This window comes from Syngnathus floridae, chromosome 5 (assembly GCF_059516105.1).
Source record: "Syngnathus floridae isolate MCC-2025c chromosome 5, RoL_Sflo_1.0, whole genome shotgun sequence".
Classification (NCBI taxonomy): Eukaryota; Metazoa; Chordata; class Actinopteri; order Syngnathiformes; family Syngnathidae; genus Syngnathus; species Syngnathus floridae.
The window spans coordinates 5,920,693-5,939,786 of NC_142417.1; the positions used below are offsets into that span (position 1 = coordinate 5,920,693).

A 19,094-nucleotide genomic window follows, 5' to 3' on the forward strand; every position below is an offset into this window, starting at 1 on the left:
AAAGTTTAAAGAGAATTTCGGAAGTTGTTTTCTGGGTGCTACTCACGTCCATGACTTATAACAGTGTTGTGTTTTGTATCATTCTTTTTTTCTTGTGCTTTAGGTGTCATGGTCATTTAAGATGACCTCTGTACCTGTGCTGGGCAAGTTCCGACCAATCGTGGGTCAGTGCTGCCAACAGTGCACTCCAGACAGTCTGGTAAGAATCAAAGCAGAAAAAGAGAAAATCTTAAATGCACTTGAAATATACTTTGTGTTGGTATTCCGGTATCGTGGGCAAATATCTCCTTTGTCCTTTTTAGTCACGCTATCGTAAGACGTTTGGACAAAGCCCCCTCCTTGACTTCCACAATATTCTCTGTGTCGATGAAACTCACACCAGGTAACGTAAATACAAAAGATAGGGCTGCACTGAGGTAAAAAGTATCGCCTAAATAATGTCAAAACGATAAAGGGGAAAAACTTTTTTTTAATTGATCTTTGATTTCCATTTTGTTGAAGGTACAGAGGCTGGCTAGTGCGGAGGATATGCTGCGTGCTGTTTGTGAGTGGGCGCAAGGTTTATCCCAGTCCTGTTAACAGCCGGCAGGAGAGGATCTATGAGACGAGCAGGTACCAGAGATGACAGAGCTTCTGGAGAAGGGCAGTAAATAAATGATAAGGGAAGATACAGAAAAGGTAATGGGATCCTCCGGTTCTGGGAAGAGAAAAGACCAAAGGAAAGCAGATAAAACACGCAAACAATGACAGAGAAGGAAGCGTATCACCTGGGGAGTGAAAGTGCCATCATACTTTTCTGTCTTTTATTGTCTTTTTGTAAATATAATTGTGTCGCTAACCCCTTCACTCAAGGTTGTTGTGGAATCCTACTGGGAGGGTTTTAGGATGGAAGAACTCTATTTAGCACTTGTTTAACTGCGCTTGTCTTTCAGTGTGAGGGAGGCTCTCGCAGAAAACCCAAAAGCGCCTGAGGGGGGTGGAAGCCAAGGGCAGCCTCGTTCCATCTCAACATTCCGCCCCCTAATTAATACCTGCATCTCCCCAGGAGTTCTACGGTGCGTTTTTCCATCATGTCAATACTTTGAAGTTTTATGTTTGAAGCCGGTAGAACGCAAGTCGTTTTGCTTGTTCATCCTTTCCGGAACGTCAGAGTAAAATTGAAAAAAATCCAAAGGAAGATTTTCCATTGTAAACAATGTACATGTAATTTATTTGTTCCAGAATGCCCAAAATATTAACTTTTATGGAGAATAATTGAAGCTTAACATATATTTAAAAAAAAAATACTTTAGTAATCAAGTGGATTAATGAATATTTTTCTCGTATTGAAGAAATGTATGCAGTTAGAATAGGAGCCATTTTCTGAGTTCCTTCTTGATCTCCAGCTTGTTTCTCACCTTCATAATCAAATAGCTCGCACTGTATCATAAAATGATATTAAGTGTAACAAAAAAGCCTCAAAATGAAACATTATCAAGAAGATCTGCCAGATAGCAACTGCGGTATGTGAGTGACTACTTTGAGGACTTCACTGCCTTCCTTGTTTGTCCATTATTGCTTTTCATGCGTCATTCCACTCTCGTCATCATCAGCCATTAATTTTCATTTTTCTCTCTTTTTTTTTTTTTTTTCTGTCCGACAACATTGCTGCCACTCTGCTCGTGACTAGATGCGTGGGCTGGGTGATGACGAAGATGTTTGCCGCTGTTTTTGCCAGTATTCAAGTGAACCTCAACCATTTTGAGGCTTTGCACAGAGCCTCAGAAGAGGTACACACTTCATCATCATACGCACGTGCGCACGCACACGCATATTATTTCTGAAGCTGCTACCGTGCTCAAGCCATGAGTGTTTAGACTGACCGCCTTACTCTTGTGATTGAAATCAGGCTGTGGTATGTGTTTTAAAATTCTCTGATTTATTCAGCACTTTGAGATTCTTTGCAATGTAAAGTGCAATATAAATATAATTTATTATTATTCAGTGACTTTTTTTTGCAATGGAATACTACTAGTTAATTACCTATTTTGCACGTCCCTGGTTTCAATTGCATAATCGAATTATCTTTAGAATATTTTGACTCAATCCCTTGTGGAAATGTCATATCATCCCTCATCTCTGTTATTAACTTTTGACAATAGAAAACAAATCAATAGAGGTCAGTGTCATAAATGTTATTCTTTTCTCCCAAGATGAAGTCAATGATTTTGTGTCAAAGAAAAGAGACATTCTGAACCAAGTTTGGTCACCACTATTAGCACATCAATAAGACGAAAATTACAAATGAAGTGAAGAATCCAAATGAAATGAAATAATGAATCATTTGAAAACACTTAGGAAGAACAACAGAGGAGCTGTCAGCCAGAAGTACGAGCGGCAAATTAATTGAACTGAGATTTGACTCGATGCTAATGTGCGCGCTGCGTAATCTGTAGTCGCTCCAGTTAGCGCTACCTCTTCACTAATAAAACATAGGTATAAAAGTGTGAGATACTTAAAAAGCAGAACAATAAGCAAAGTAATAAGTCATTATAAAACAAGGTGACTCTAAAGAGTCGAAAAAGACTTTGGAGTTCTCTGTCTGATAGTTTTCACAGCTTATACTTCACTTTTCATTCGTCTTTTATTTCTCTGTGGATATCAAATGGAGATTGCTTTAATTAAATCTTCATTTCCTTGATACTAGTAATAATAATAAAGTTTTTAAAGGATAGACACCAATCTCCTCCCCTAATCTCTGCACACCCGCAAGAGCCAGCATCGTTATAAGTACAATGGAACCGTAATGTGATGTATGTTGCTAATGCAAAGCCGCTTCCATGACACAATTCAGGGGTCGCTGCTGGTCTACGTGTATGTGCGTCAAAGCATGCTGGACAGCCTTCTCGTTTCTCTGGTGCTCTTCTGCAACAACCTGAGAGTCCCGTATACAATCTGTCCGATCCGAATCAACAACTCCTTCCTCAGGTACAAAACAAGACCACACTTTGATACACATTTCGTTCAGCGGTGTAAAAACAGGACTGTGATAACAAATATACGAACAAAATGATTTTAAGGTTAGTTTGAGATTAAACTACTTGTGGCAAGAAACAACTTGAAACTTCTTTTGCTAATTCTTCCTTCTTATGATAACATGCTACAACACAGTTCTCAGTTAGTCAGCTATTAATTAAGAATAATTTATCAGTTAATCAAGAAATTGGTTATGATGCCCGTGCTTGCTCTTGAGATGTCTCAGATTGGTGTGGAATGATGCGTGGCAAATTCCCCTGTAGGGCGATCCTTCGGAAAATCGGCATGATCTTCTTGCCACCGTTTGCATCCACTGAGCAGGATGCGGAAGCGGACAATCTGTACGCGCCTGTCATGACCTCTGTAAGTTTGACGTGTTGTCTCATGGGTGAGTGTGATTGTTTTCCTTTCTCTCCTATCCAATTTAAATGTCATTGAACGGCAGTCATCCGCTTGAGTTTCATATGCAAATCCATCAGAGGTTAAATCAGGTTCCACGCTCCCTTTTTCTCTGAGTCACCACTCTAATGGAATCAAATAAATAATCCGTCCTCGCCGTACAATCTATTCGAGCCCGACAATTGCAGCAGTTCCTCATTAGCCGCATGTCTTGAAACATACAAACGGCCTGTTCCCAAGTGAATGGAAATGAAGGCCTGGGTCATGAATCAGAAAAACATGATGCTAATGCATTTTGCTGGTGGATGAAAAAAAAAATCTTCAGGCTGGTGATGATATAAAATTGCTGGGTAAGCACAAGATAGCTACCTGGCCTTGTGATTTGTCTTTCAGTGTGCTGTTGTTCTTTTCATCCCTACCCAGTCAGCTCCTCAATCAAAATAAAAGCCGTGGTTTAAACTCTTCTTCCAACTCAGCCCTCATCACACGCACCATTCCTCCTTTTGCAAAGAATTGTCTTCCTTCGCTTTTACTCCTCAATTAATGCCACACCGTCATTTTTTTTTTTTTCTCTTCTCACATTTCTCAGTGCTCATCACCTTATTACCAGCTTCGTTTTTGTGTGCAGCAAGGGAGCCCTTAGTGCCTTGCATCATTTATCCGAAGATGTGTTTCATTTGGAGGCGTAACAGGTTTTTATTAAGATCAATATTTTGTGATACGTCTTAATAAAAGCGCTTGGCCGGTCATCAATTCGCAAAACTACAATCTTGGTTCTTTATAAGAGACTCGTGTGTGTGTCCCCCCCCCCATCTTTGATTGTTAATGTGAGAAAGCATATTGCCTGCGCGTTTGAAAGCTATTTTGTTTATTGCTTCTACTGTGTGTCAACGTTAATAGACCGCTCTTGTTTATTGAGCGTACGCTCTTGTTTGTTTTTCTGTATCGTAACTTCATTTCCTGAATGTCGTAAAGTTTCCCCCAAAGTCTGTTATGTCTGCTCCTCATCCAGTTTGCATTTTGACTGCCCCACACACATTCTTACACGTTTTCTTCCTTCTCTGAAGGCCTTGACCTGTCATTTGGCTAATGTGTAATTTAAAATGCATGGCAGACATTTTATGCTAATTACACCAGACTGTCACGACCTTCCAGAACTTCCTCGATACCATCGCTTATCTCTCTCTTTCTCTCCTCCTCAGCTCGTACGTGAGCTGCTACATGAGGGCCAATCGTTAAGCCTCGGTGTGTCAGCGGAGTCTGGTCAAGGGGGGCAGTGGCTAGCTCGCATCAGGCAGCTCATCAAAGAGGGATCTGTCCCTGATATCTGTCTGGTTCCTGTGGGCATCTCCTATGATTGTGTGCCAGAGACACACATGCAGGTAAATGGCTGTAAACACACAAAGCAGCCTCGAGAGTTTTACGAGCGCTCTCGGTGTACGTAATGTCCTCCGGAGCAAGCGCAACAGCCTTTATTTTGGAGGATAAGAGAAAAAAAAATGGAAGTGTTAGAGTGCCAGCTCATATTTGCATTCCTGCTGGCAATTGTTTGTTGTTTAAATGAGCTTTGCATGTCGTTGATGGTTATTTGCCGTCTTTCATCTGTGCGCTGGAGAGTGGGTGTAACTTCCGGCTAATTGCCATAAAAAGCTTCCCTTTGGCACACACTCGGCGTCACTGATCATCTGTTTATTTGTCGTCATCATACACACTGCTCATCAGCGGTACAGCTTAATGTGATTTTTAATAGTGAAGCCTAACTATGACATTATCTCCAAGTCACTCTGTGCTGCAATTGTATTGAATGTTGTTTCCCCTCCATCGTCTTACAGGTTAGCGATCTATTTGGCTGGCTGTTGTCTCTTCTTTGGAGGAAACCAGAAGGAATTGTTAGGATTCATCTTGCTCAGCCCTTTTCTCTCAAGGTGAACACCATTTAAGGAGGCTGTTGCGTGGAATCCTCACATCTCTAAAATCACTGCCATACAGGAATTTAAAAAAAAAAAAAAGACATCTCGTTATCAAACACTCCTGTTATTATAATGTGTTTAATGTTTCTACAAGAGCCACAATGATCCATTAACCCTAGAAAAAAAATCGTCAGACTAAAGTGGTGAGGCTCCAGCAGTCTTCATTAGTTTGTTCACCCTAAGCCCTGAACCAGATAAAGACACAAATGCAAACGCTGTGCTTACATCAGCTTCCCCAAACTTTTTTTTTCTTTTTGAAGTTCTTAGAGGCATATGAGATACAATAAACAAAAGGCGGAACGGATTTGCTTGCATGTACCATTGTGGCTGCCCAGTTCTTTCTGCACTGAAAAAAAAGCCTTCCACCTCCATCCAGTTCTGAAATGGAGGCTTAAAATATGGCTTACTGTCATATAGAGTTAGTTTTAAATGTGCAACAAATCAATGCCGTATGGATGACTCACTGGGAATATAGACCCCCAAATACTATTGGACAGCGAGTGCAATTGTGCAATGATAATTGATCATCTGTTTTTCAATCGTCACTGATTCATATTTGTGTGTGCGTGTGCGCAGGAGATGTACGTATCAGGCAGGTGCAGAGTAGTTGAATGGCGCCCTCTACAGGACCTGTTGCTGCCTGTCATTATCAACGATAGGTAATGTAACTACACAGCCCCAAACACACGCTGACAGTTTGTCTTGGACTTTTGCCCAGGATTTGACAAATGATAAGAAATTTTCAAATCAGGCACTGACACGAAAAGTTGGTTGAACATCCTCAGTGAGCAAATAGGCTTCACGTCTTACAATCTTTGGAGAGCGAATGCTCGAAAAAACAACGACAGAATGATTAAATGAGATGAGAAATGATGGATAGTAGCGAGGGGATAGTTCGAATGGATTTTTATCAGCGTGTAGTCATTTCATAAACTTTTGCTTCATGGCATTAACAAGCTTTGGTGCTCGCCATCTCGCTAGGAAATAATGAGGTGATTACCAAACATGCTGTGAATATTTGTATCATATCGCGATACTCTCGAGAGCTTTATGGAGTACGCCGAGGTCCAGCGGTGTAATTTTACACGTGATGAGCCTTCACACGCTAATTCCTCGTCAATCAATTGACTTGAAACGACTAAAAATGCCTTTAATCTGTTGTTCTTAAATGAGACCGTGGTACTTTCCATTTCTTGTTGCTCATCGCACGACTGTACTCCATGGCCATCAGTTTCCTTCAGCCACCCACATCTTCTCCCTATGGCTCTCTCAAAGCCAATCCTCGTTTGTGTACTCATGACGCCATTCAATAGCAGCAGGGCCACTCAATCAAAGGGGGCCACCTGGTCCGGTATTCACTTGTTTAGCTCAGTGTTCCGAAGGGAAATATGGGATACGGCTTAATACTCCACTGTGCGCACTGGCGAGTCACCGTGTCCTCTTAATGTTTCGCTGTTGAGCAAGGAGTGTACACTGACGATACATAAGCCACAAGTGTAGCATTAACACAAACAAAAAATATCCACCTTGATCCAAAATTGATACCGGCTGTTTGCTTTTCCTATCAAGCACTGCGAGTGAGTTTGGTGAAAGGAAGATGCGGTGGTTCCCGACTTCTCGTTCTGTGTCAGAAAGCACAGAGCTAGCTCATCAGGAGAGTGAGCTCAACACTGCCATCGCTGTCCACCTCATCTTCTGTAAGTCGGAGATAATGTTCCCCTGCTGGTCTGTAATGGAATCCCCGCGAGATGTTTTAATCCTGTCAGCATTGTGTCATGGTATTTAGGATTTGTGAGTTGTGTTCTCATTCCCAGCTGTAATCTCCTGCAAGGCTGTGATGTCCACCAGTCTGCTGTCCAGTCTTTTGCTCTACAGACACCGCAAGGTGAATGCGTCACCCCTGTCAAACTTGCACGACCATATCAACGGTATCATTGATAGCCCTTGCGAAAAACAAATTTGAACTTTAACCGTCCTATTATAAACTATTACGTCTATAGCCGTCAATGGTAGTGAATGAGTTAATCGAGGAAATATTCGGCAAGACTCTTCATGGCTATATTTAGCTCATCACCAACACAAGCTTGTCTGCGTCGAGGTGTATCACTTCAACATAGTTCCTGACGACCAAGTACTGTACGACATCGCTCCATACTCTCGACTTCATCTTGCGGCATCTGAGAGAACGAAGAAATTCCGAGACTTTTGAGTCATAACGTTCCAAAACTTTGGTGCAATTGTTCCGCAATTTCATGGCGTTGGTAAGAAGTTCAACTGTTTCAATTTTAATTCCTGGTTTGTTTCGGGCAGGGTGTGAGCACGTCCATCTTGTGTCGTGATGTCAGCTGGCTCACGGAGGAGCTCTTGTTTAGGAACAAAGATGTCGGATTTGGAGGAAGTCTAACAGAGGTGGTCCACTACGCCGTCACGCTGCTCGCCCCTCACCTCATCATAGCTGCAGTACCTTCAAGGTCCGTTCTTCTGAAATCAAATACAGATGAATCTGACTCAAGCCACTTTCCATGCCTTTACTTTGACCTCTAGGCAAGACCCTTTGATTGTACCTCGTCCTACGCTTGCTAGCACACAGCACCTGGACCTTCAGGCGCAGATTGTAACCCATGCTTTTATTTTGGAAGCAGTTGGTGGTGAGTGATTTCGCATGCATGTATTTTGGTACCATGGCTGTACTTTTCACTTGAACACTTAAAGCCCAAAAGCCATTTGGAGACCTTATGTTCTCTTTGCATGCTGGCGTTGGTGGGAAGCTTTGGCTGCGACTTGTGTCAGTTGCCATGGCAGAATGGAAAATCCATTAGATATTTTAAAAGTTGCACCGCTTAAATACTCAAAAGCGCCAGGCGACGTAGCGAGCAACAGACTGCCAGTTAGCTTTTTCTTGTCGAAAGCCACGAACGAAGTCTTTAGTGGCTGTAATTTTTTGCCCCCCGGCTTGAATTGCTGAGATTTATGCTGTCATTGCAAAGTCAGTCATGCATGAAAAATGGACTCGGAAGCAACCAGATCTGCTTATCTTTGAGAGCAATAAAATAATATAAAAGAAAAAAAAAACAGCAAGCGGTCAGCATTCTAAATTTCTCCCTTCTCAGCAGAAATATGGCATTGTTAGGAAGCTGTGCAAGTTTACATTCCAATTACGCTGTTTAGGTGTCCTCATGCCTGTGCTTCATTGGAAGTGCCACAAAGTCCTGGACTTTAAATCATGCTTCTTTATGCAACTCACAAATATTTAATTACATTATGTTTATGGTTCACAGTTTGGGAATTGCATATAAGTTATTGTCAGATGGAAAAGAACCAAATTGTTAAATTTAACAAGGCATTTGCGCTTCATAAAATTAGTTAACATAACATGCATCAATAAAGTCAGGTCAGATCCACGAGTTTATTGATAATGACGAGTGCTCATTTTCTCCCTAATAAACCCAACTCGCCAGAGAAGACAAATGATTGATAATCGCTCATTTTGTGAGGAAATGGTCGTGACTGTGAAAAGAAACAAAATTCGGGATGAGTGGTTGCAGAAGTGTTCCTGGCTGAGGTATTTCAGGGAGGCAAATACAGTGTCTGAGTTGCATTAATTTAAAAAAAACAAGACTGGCCTGTGTATTGTTTTGCCAGAGGACATTACCAATGTTGCAAGAGCTCCAAATTTCCTCCTTGTAACCTGATAAAAAAAAAAAAGTCTCTATTTCATTTAACCACCGTGGGACATGTCATTATGTACTTTTATAAATGTGTTTTCCTTCAATCGCGCAACCGCACTTTCACTATCTTCTGCTAAGCCAACTAGTTTTCGACTTCTATCAAAACATGATTCTACTTTCTCTCAATCTCAGTCCCCACACTCACGCTTGATCCACTGACTCTCCCCTCCCACATTTGTTCTGTAGATTGCTCTTATGTTTTCCTAATCTTTCCTTTTTCAATGTAGTGGTCAAAGCTGTTCTTGAGAGTCTGGTTTCTATCTTCGCTCCAACCTCAGTGGGCCCTCGAAAGCTAATATGTTTCACGTCCTTTTCTCTCACTCACACATTGTGTCTCCAGAGCCTCCTTTTCAACAACACAGTAGATATTCTTCTGGTCCTACTCCTACGTCTCAAAAGTCGTGAAAACACACGATATCGCTTGTCTGGAGCGGCGCACTCAGCCGTATCTCACTTGCTGGAAAGTCGAGTTTGAAAAATGTGTTAACAACTACGGTACGTCTAAAGCTCAGAAGATAAAGGAACAAATCTGGCGTGTCATAGAACGAGGAGGAAAGAAATTCGCTCTAAATTCCAAACTCAGTGCTGCTGCTTTACCGTCTTTGCTGTGCTAGCAACTATTAACTTGCGCTAGGTCGATGACACAGATTTGTAGCTATTTACAAAACGCTTCACTGAATGTTGACTCTGTCAATATCATTTGCATTTTGAAGCACATAGCGTTTTTTTTGTTTGTTTTGTTTTTTAAACCAGTATGTTCGATAAGTACCTTTTGATAATGGCTCTCTGTGCGTGATTCATTATGTAAGCGCGGTTTATTTTGGTTGCGGAAGTGCAGGTTGTAGGCAGTGGGCGTTATGAGACATTTGGCTTTGCCCTCAACTACTTGAAATAATCCCTAACTATACTCTGTGAATACTTAAATAGATACCCCTGCGCATTCTCTATCCAATAAGTTCAAATGAATCTACCTTCTCACATCAAATTGATTCACCGAGGTATTCGTTTAACAAAGTTTGGATTGCATGAATAGTTTACAGCAGTTTTGATTTGCGCAAAATTGTGTGACAGATGTGATTGGAATATTTGATAGTAATTCAGCAGTGTGAAGCCCCTCCTGGAATCACACTTTATTTTCTCCTTCCAATAACTAAATTGTGTTTATGGAGTGATTCAAACTCACCTCTTTTTTTTGGGTCAATATTTTCATGAATATGTCAATTGTCATTTAGAGGTGGCAACAAGATGTCCGCCTCTGGCTCACCTGCAAGTAGTGAGAATAAGTGGGACGAAAACTGGATTTTGGGAGACCCCTCTCAAATCAATTTCACTATCCTAAGGCAGATTGAGGATATAGAATTACAAGTTTTTTTTTCTTTCTAATGTGATGGCAATTTCAAGGATAATTTTGATTGTCCCTTCGAGGCACAATATTAGCAACACCCCTCCATCGGTTCCTCTGTTTCATTCCATGATGTTAACTTATACATTAGATCGCCACACAACGTGAGGTGACCTCACCCTCTTTCAGGTTTTCCATTATGGCTACCATATGTATGTCTATATTTTCACTTGTGTCTCTGCTTGTTGGTGGAGTAATGCATATTTTTACCCCAGCATGCGCCGTGTCAGCTATGCTATCCGAGATTGCCAGCAGTGGCATCAGCAGCAAGGTGAGGGCTGACAGCGCAGATGGAGACCAGGTCAAAGGTGACTTGGAGTTTGATGTGGTCCTCTGCCAGTTGGAGCTGACTGAAAGGGCCCTGCAGCTCTGCCATCTCCTGCCTCCGGGCTTTAGACCTGTGAGTTTCCATTTGCATCACACACACATCCGGCGTGTCTCGTTCAAGGCGTGTTTAATGGGGCCGAACGGTGACTCACCTCACCCCGCGCCGCGCCGCGCAAACGTGCGAAGCTGCTGTGTGTTTGCGCACACGTCCATGTGCACACAATCCATCACGTTGACTTCAAGGGCTCCGAATCGGAGGCAGATATACTGCGCCCTTCTCTGTTAGCCCACCTTTCATTTCAGCAGCCGCTATTTCTTTTCTACTCTACTCCACGGGAAAAATAGGGCTCCCACTCCACCATCCCAATGGCCGACGCCGCTTCTCCTCCTCTGATCTCATCTTCGTCTCCATCTCGCTGTCGATGCTCTTTGTCACCTGTCTTCCTCCGATCGTCTTCCGCGTGTGATGAGACTGAAGCTACTTGCGCCTCTCCTCTCACCTTCTCTCTCATTTATTCCCAATTTCTCCAGCCCTGCCAGTCTTCTCAAAGTTTCGCACTGGATGCGATTGACAGTTTGGTGCGATGCGGCATCTTGATCATGGAGGAAGTAAGATATATTTTTCATACCGAGACATAACGCAATTCCTTCCAGGGCACCAATCACCCACGGTTTTTTTGGGATGTAGAATATTCTTTTCCCATTGAAATCATTTATAGCAAATCGTTGCTATCTGCAAATCTGCTTTGGGTCTTATAAAAAAAAAATATTTGTTTGCCCACAGACATTGTTTCTTTCTCTGCAGGTTCAGAAGGATGTTCCAATCTGTGATTTCTGGAAGAGAGAGGGCGCCCTGAACTGGACCACCACAGACGGGTCGTATCAAAGCGATTCTGATTGTGAGGAGCAGGACTTGTTGTCCTACAAGGTACCCAAACTGTACTATGGTTTTTGTTTTGGCTCCATCACTGAGAAGCACCAGAGGTTTCACTGCATCGAGGGAGAAACCAGTGGGATATTGACCCAGTTAACAGTGGATAGCAGCTCGCGGGGGTGAAAGCAGGCCACGAGAAAACTGGCAAAGTGGCAGCACGAAAGAGCTATTTGATGCGAGTACATCTGCATAACAAAAGCAGCCACGCAGGCGAGACACATCGCTTGAATACCAATTAGCAATATGTGTGTCAGCTTTAATAGAAAACCGGCCTGAATGTTAGGTGTGACTTTTCAAAGTATCACAAGGCAACTAATCAACTCGCAAAAAAAGTGCGCAAAGTGATTTGGCGGTGGACCGACGTCCACAAAGCACTCAATTACGTTTGCCTCTTTGGACTTTTTACAACAGAACAATAGTCCATTATTCAAATCTTCTCTTGCGAGTTCTTTTTTAGCTATATATTTTTCATTCAAATATTGCTCTGACCTTAAGCTTGGAGAGGGACTGTGACTGCAACGCTTTCCGAAGAAAACATTTTCAAAACTTGCATTGCGAGCGGCCTTCTCCGTAAGAGGTCTTTCTTCAGTGCTCGGTCTTGATTTAGAAAGACAAAAAGGAGCCGGTTGCATTCGGGTGATAGATATTTAATGTTTTACTGCTGCTATATTTGGAGATCCAAAATGTTCTCCAGCTCTGCTTTACTTGAAAGCCTACTTTTGTTAAATAAGACTAAATCTTCACTGGAAATATAACTCAGTGCGTCTAATGCACACGTCTAGTCCCCAAAAAAAAATTTGCTTAGAAAACGACTTTGGTTAGTTGAATTGGCCTTTTCCACCATTTTGTGCAGGAAAATATTACGATTCCCATAAAAGGGAAAAATATGTCAAGATATATGACAGCTTCCTTTGAATCTCTGACCTTTACTCTGGAAAAGTCACTGTATCACTCAAGGCAATATCTGATGTAAATGTCACGGTACCCTGCTTCCACATTGTTGTTCACTCGGACGTGAACCTCCGTATGAAAGTAACGGAGACGTCATCTGGGGGCCATGAATGTTTTTATGAACTTTCGTAATAACAATCCATAGCACAGTCGCTGAGCTATTTCAGTCTGAGGCCAAAAAAAGAAATGAGCCGACAGGCTGGCGGACAAAATGACAGAAACGAAAATTAAAAGACCTCATCTCCTGTATTTCTGCGAGGCTTGACATGCTAGCTGACAGTGACTTCTCACAAGGTTTTAAGCCTGGCGGAAAATGTTCCTTCATCCAGTCATCCTCCCATTAACATTCCCATCATGCTCTTTCTTGCCTGGCCATTCGTAGATAAGCCAACCAAATCAGTGTCCCGACATGCTGTTCTTCCTCTGCAACATGCTAGCCGGACGTCTGAGGGCTCTCTCCTGGACCACCGCTTTCTTGGACCACCTAAAAACTCCTCTGCCAGGTTTTTGGTTTTTAACTTTACCTTTCCTTGAGCAATGAAAGCTAAGCACATTGGTTGCCTGAGACGCAAGTTATCCATCTTATGAGTTTTTTAAGATAAAAGCTTTTTTTAAGCTTCATGCTAACAAACGATTCAAAATAACTTAGATGGATAGCCTTGGTGTTGCATTGGTATAACCCTTTAAGTTGCAGATATTTTAACTTAAAGGGTGAAGCAACACATGTAGACAAACAATATACCAAATGAGGACAAAATAGGTGCTCTTAGTATAATTCATTTTTGATAACGTACCATTGTTTTCTATTGCTTGTATAATACAGAACAATAAATGACTTTCCAGACTGTTTTGAACATTCATGTGGAATAACCCCCCGCCTTCTTTCCGGTAGAAGGTGATTTTGTGACTCAGCTGTGCTCACATCTGTGTGATACAGCAAATAAGAAGAAACAGCACTACGGTGAGCACATCCCCCTCAAAAAAAAAAAACAACAACCCACCTCCGCACATAGAAAGACAAAATCCTAATTGAAACCACTCAGAGTTACACAATGTAAAAAAAATATTCAACCAATCCCGCTGGTAATGGCTTTGTTCCATTATTCCGACCTGTTATTTTCTTTATCGGCTATACGTCTGTTCTTTTGAGTGATGCGTGCCTTTGTGTGCTATCTTGCAGAGAGCTGCTCACAGGAGGCTGCTCAAGCTGCAGTTGGAACACTAATAGACCTGGGGGTGAGTGACAGGCTTTATATATTCTATGCTGTGTGTGTTCAGAGAAAGTACTTTGTCATAAAATATATATTAAACATATACTTAAACGGCCTTGCGTCAAGTCACTAAAATCAACTTTTTCTTGACCTTCTGGACTAATGTGAATATTGCCCCAAAGTATCTCATTCAACTTTCTTTTAACTTTTTAGCATGTTTCAGGGTTGTGATGGTGACCCTCATCGGAATGAATAAAACAGAAACGTTGTCAGGGCCAGATAAATGCTTGATGATCGCAGTTTGAGATTCAGCGCGAGAAAAAGGGCCACTAGAGGTCATCTTTCACATAGTAATAGATACCTGTGATGTTCCAAGACAAAAGAGAAGGGGTTTCTATTGAACATCTCCACGATCTACAAAGAAGTGGAGTGAAATGGATTCTCCTGATGCGAGGCTCGGCGAGGCCACTCGTAGCACCCCATGTAGTGCGCATCAAAGTCTCGGAACACTCTCCAATCTCCCGCTCTTACAATTGACGAGTCAGCCCTTGAGCCTATGCAGCCATCAGTCTGCTCCGTCTTTGCGAGATGGGAATCGCTGCCTTTAAAAATAGAGCTTCATTGACCTATATATCTGAGATGACTTCAAAAGGCAATTTTTAATTTGCTTCTCAGGGTCGTCATCATCTGTCAAACAATTGCTGTCTTGTTATTTTTAAAAGTGGATTCAACCGAAAAGTGGGCATGTTAAGGAAAAATAACTTTTTTTTTAAGTGTAAATCAAGAACTTGATAAAAATACAACGCTCTCTTTTATGGGGACGGTATATCTGGGCCATTCCAAAGAATCTGTGCCGATGGCATCCCCAGGAAATAAGAGGTACCGTTAGCTGTTAAATAACTTAATAAATGCAACTTAAAAGATGACTTTAAACTACTTCAAACACCAGAAAGTAGCCTTTGTTGCCTGCCCCTACTTCTTTAAATTAGGCTTTGCCCTAAAATGTAATAATAAAAATTCATAAGAATTTTGTACGTGTGTGTTACCTCTCCTCCCAACTTTTGTTATTTTTATTAAATAATTCATTGAAAAAGATTCATTTTTATTTCCTTTTTTTTTTTTTACTGTTGCGTTCCAAGAACTAGGGGATATGGATGTATGGTCGTACGTGAGTGGCGCAAGGCTTCTTCCTTGTCGGAGAGATCACAGTCTCAAGATTGAAAATGATCTTTTAATAAAATATTAGATATTAAAAATGAATTAGAGGCATCAGAAGAATGGCTTCTGGCATAGTATCGATTCAGCTCTGGTATTGGATCGAAAAGGATTGTGCCACTGTACCTAATGAAGCGGCCAGTCAACAGAGCTGTAAGGAAGCAAATCAATAAATAATATAGGAGTGGAAACGGTTGCAGATTTTTGTGATTCAAATGTGATTGGCTTTTTTTTTGTTGAACAAATTAGACCAAAATTTGAATGCAGAACTAAGGCAGACATTTTAGTCAATTTAGATCCTGCTGTGTGAAGAGCATGCATGTAAACAGTATTAGCTTTACAAGTATGCTCATCATGTTTGCACTCCCATCAGGTCCTCATGGAGGAGCGGTGGGAAGGAGAAGTCTTCCTTGGGGTCACACCTTTGTTCCAGTCGACACAAAACCGGCAGAAACTGCAGCGCTTCATCTCTCAGTACCTCTGCGATTAATATGTCAAACTGCCGCATTCGGTGCTTAACTGTGTTTTCAGAGTCAAAAGTTTGGTTTTAGAGTGCATGTTGAGGTGCCAAGACCTTTGGGGTTAATCGCAGAGAGATTTTTAGTTATGAGACAGTGATTTCAAGTTTTGCCTCAGTAATAGCATTAGCATAAAGCTGCAGGAGATGAAGATTGCGGTTGCTGTAATCAGCAACGTAGTATGATGATGCAGCGTGCTCTCCCCTGTGTTCATACTGTAACCAGGGCGCTTTTATTTGTAAGCTGATCACATTTCAGCTGTTTTTTTTTTCTACTTTTACCAAGTACATCATTTCACATCCCATGCTAATGAGGCCCAATTCTCTTCATCTCATCGTTATTAAACTGCTCTAACTTGAGAGGTTTTTTTTTTGTTATTTTGTTTATGAAGTCTTCTGGTATTTCATTAGTGTAATTATTTTCCGAGGCCATTATTAATTCAAAGTGGTGTCCTTGTCACGAATTATACCTCATGAGTGAGCAACAAAAAACAACAACAATGGAATCTGCCTCTGGCAGCATCATCTCTAATTTGCAAAGATAGGATTCAAAAGTTACAAATCCAACATGAAACTCTACTGCCCTCCAGTGTTAAACTGCATGTACTGTTCAGTCTAGATATACAATATAGCTGTGACCCGGGTGCGGTGTATTCTCACATATATATGCATAAATAATTTGGCCACTTTGGAAAAGAAAGTAACTTTTATGCTCTGGAAATTCTACAACTATTCTATAATATAAATACAGCATTAATACACCCACACTAAGAAATATCTATTATAATTTTCAACCACGTCAATTTGACACATACATTTGACCACAGATCACATTTGACCTTAATACTGAATTCACATTTTGGAATAAGTTTATTTTCTATGTGCTTACTGCCATTTTTTTTTCTAAACGCCACATGAAGCCATACCGTATATCAAACAATTTGCTTCCATCGAGAAATAAGCAATTCCAACAGTTAGTCATGATTTTCACCACACAGTTTGTCTCTCAGTTCAAACCACTCTGTTGACGATGGATCCCAACAGGTCTATTTGGCACTCCACAACATCTCCTTTCTGAAAGACAGAACCATTCAGTTCGAACACCACTCATGTCTCATTATGGTTTGAAAATGTTACTTGTGTGCAGCAACATGCAACCCCCAACCACTTTCTTTGAGCAGTTTGACAAAGTAAATAACCTTAAGGAAGACGGGCGGCTTTTTGAACACCCCTACGCCAGGAGGGGTGCCTGTCAGGAACACGTCTCCGGGAGTTAATGTCACAAACCTGAAAAGGAGGAAGAAAGCAGACAAGTTAAACTACTATCATGCCTCAAGCTGTGAGTAGCTTGTCGGTCAATATCATTATGAATTGCCTTTCATCTTTGTATGCACAGTGTTTTTTTTTTTTTTTTTTAGAAGATGGAACAACAGTCTTACTTTGAAACCCAGGAGATCAGCGCCTCAGTCTTGAAGATCATCTGATTGGTGTTGCTGCTCTGAACATTTTCTCCATTGACCAGGCAACGAATTCCCAAATTGTGAGGATCTGGAGGTCATGTCATTTTGGAGTTAGTATTGATGTACTTTTTGCAGATACCCTCAAAACTGAGCAAGTTTGTCTTTGCCATGGCAACCGGTAGATATGGGTAAACAGAGGAAAGCTTCACCTCGCACAGCATCTGTGGTCACTAATGCGGGGCCGAGCGGACAAAAGCTTTCAAACGTCTTTCCGAGCAGCCACTGCTTTCCGTTGCGCTTCATCTGCCAGTCACGCGCGCTGACGTCATTGGCCACCATGAAGCCCGCCACGTAGGAAAGGGCCTCTTCTTCCTGAACAGCGTGGCGGCACATGTCAGAAGTCTGTTGCGTGGCAACCATGCAGTGACGCTCACCTTGATGTGCTTTCCTCGCCGTCCAATCACAAAAGCCAACTCCACTTCCCAGTCCACCTCCTTTACACCAGAAGATAAAGCAAGGTCAGGATGTTGTTTATCAGTTCTAGGCACTTATCCTAACAAGTATGATGGCCTACTCTGGATAATATTGTAGTTTTGTCCAGATCCAGTCCAAAAACGTGCTTAAGTCTATCATACCCAAATAAGGCTAAAATGTCACTCAGTGGATCATGGCAGTGACAGACGGAATTAGTGATTTTTCTAATCAACATGAATTTATTTTCCTTTTACTATCAGTTGTTCTGGCCTCTTGGAACTCACCTGGCTCTCGGAAGGAAGAAAAATGTCATCATATGGGCCCGTGATTGCATTGGGAAACTTGCTGAAGATGATGGGCTCTTTTGGGATCGGGGCATTCTGTTCCAGGCAATGGTCACGGTAGTTTAGACCCACACAAACCACCTTCTCCGGGGCTAAAATGGGAGACAACAGCCTGATGTCCGAGCGCTTTAGCACACACTGGCCAGAAGACAGTGCCCTGAGGTGAGGATGAAGAAATTGTCATGTATAACGAACAGGAATATTATGTACAGAACATTAACGATACCTCCGTGCACAATCCAGGCCTTTATCTCCCATCTCCAGAAGCTCTTTCAGAGTGGTAGGCATGGAGGGGTCAAACGCCCTGAGGTCCACCACATCGAGGCCTATCTCCTGCTCCACCCCAACTCTGACTCCTTCTCCATCACCGTGGTGATGAAACTGCACTAGACGCATGGGTGCGTTACATAGACCCCGTCGCAGCGGGGTCACTGAGTAACTCCGAGAGAGCAAACTGAGGTTGTGCAAGGAGCCAAGAAGAGCCCTCATCTGTTGGTAACAAAAGTGCAACTGTTGGTTAAAATTGAATTTGCATAAGGTTCCCGATTAGAGTTGTCGTAAAGGTTCATTTGGTTGTTTAATCATTCCCTGTGGCTTGTGTACATTTGCACTCAGCAAATATAGCTCGGCATGTTCTCAAGCAACGGCGTTTAAGAAGAGGGAAGATGATGATTACATTAAGGCTGATAAGTGGAAAACTCAACCAGAATTGCATTTTTTTTAATGCAGCTCAAACTCAGTAACGCCCCCTTTCCACACTAAAAAAAAAAAAAAAAAGCAACCTCATAGCTATGTTGCTTACCTGAAGCTCGAGCGGTGTCTGATCTACTCTCACTTCATTTCATAAAGTTAATATGCAAAAGCGTCATTCAACCATGTAATGCCCTTTGCACAGTCTCTGGTTAATACTCACCTCTTGTCGTCTGCACAAAGCTCTACTTTCACAACTTCCGCTTAGCTTCTATGTCTCATATTTCTAGTCACTCGTCTATCGCCAACTATTGTTTCTGAAAAAATGTCAAATTAATATACAGATTCATGGCAACAATCGTGATTGTCCAAAGAAACAGATTTGTTGATTTTAAAAATCTGTCGTCTAATGCTTTGTTTGATCAAAAACTACAATTCCCATCAGGCAACAGAAAAC

General features: G+C 41.8%; 2 protein-coding genes across 5 annotated transcripts in view; one reads left to right on the plus strand and one right to left on the minus strand.

Moving 5' to 3' along the window:
- Positions 1-16,029, plus strand: part of gpat2 (glycerol-3-phosphate acyltransferase 2, mitochondrial) — a 39,054-nt gene extending 23,025 nt beyond the window's left edge. For 2 of the 3 annotated variants that reach the window (XM_088375279.1, XM_088375280.1), the window contains exons 4-24: positions 104-199; positions 303-382; positions 502-612; positions 933-1,055; positions 1,670-1,769; positions 2,834-2,967; positions 3,279-3,378; positions 4,617-4,796; positions 5,247-5,339; positions 5,961-6,043; positions 6,954-7,081; positions 7,199-7,269; positions 7,695-7,855; positions 7,929-8,032; positions 10,730-10,914; positions 11,373-11,450; positions 11,647-11,769; positions 13,109-13,229; positions 13,619-13,687; positions 13,907-13,962; positions 15,526-16,029. In XM_088375279.1, coding sequence (XP_088231405.1) covers positions 104-199; positions 303-382; positions 502-612; positions 933-1,055; positions 1,670-1,769; positions 2,834-2,967; positions 3,279-3,378; positions 4,617-4,796; positions 5,247-5,339; positions 5,961-6,043; positions 6,954-7,081; positions 7,199-7,269; positions 7,695-7,855; positions 7,929-8,032; positions 10,730-10,914; positions 11,373-11,450; positions 11,647-11,769; positions 13,109-13,229; positions 13,619-13,687; positions 13,907-13,962; positions 15,526-15,642 — 2,313 coding nt within the window. In that variant the 3' untranslated portion in view covers positions 15,643-16,029. The remainder of the gene's footprint in view (positions 1-103; positions 200-302; positions 383-501; positions 613-932; positions 1,056-1,669; positions 1,770-2,833; positions 2,968-3,278; positions 3,379-4,616; positions 4,797-5,246; positions 5,340-5,960; positions 6,044-6,953; positions 7,082-7,198; positions 7,270-7,694; positions 7,856-7,928; positions 8,033-10,729; positions 10,915-11,372; positions 11,451-11,646; positions 11,770-13,108; positions 13,230-13,618; positions 13,688-13,906; positions 13,963-15,525) is intronic. The other variant, XM_088375281.1, reaches the window with a different exon arrangement.
- A 491-nt stretch (positions 16,030-16,520) lies between these two features.
- On the minus strand, positions 16,521-19,068 carry fahd2a (fumarylacetoacetate hydrolase domain containing 2A). 2 transcript variants are annotated; one of them, XM_088375285.1, is made up of 8 exons: positions 18,861-19,068; positions 18,174-18,436; positions 17,888-18,104; positions 17,564-17,623; positions 17,339-17,501; positions 17,109-17,217; positions 16,869-16,956; positions 16,521-16,743 (listed from the first exon to the last, which is right to left on the minus strand). In XM_088375285.1, exons 2-8 carry the CDS (start codon positions 18,434-18,436, stop codon positions 16,681-16,683), a joined length of 963 nt encoding a protein of 320 aa, XP_088231411.1. In that variant the 5' UTR covers positions 18,861-19,068; the 3' UTR covers positions 16,521-16,680. The 2 variants fall into 2 exon arrangements, with proteins under 2 accessions (XP_088231411.1, XP_088231410.1); XM_088375284.1 differs by having other exon boundaries at positions 18,750-19,068.
- Between the last annotated feature and the right edge of the window lie 26 nt (positions 19,069-19,094).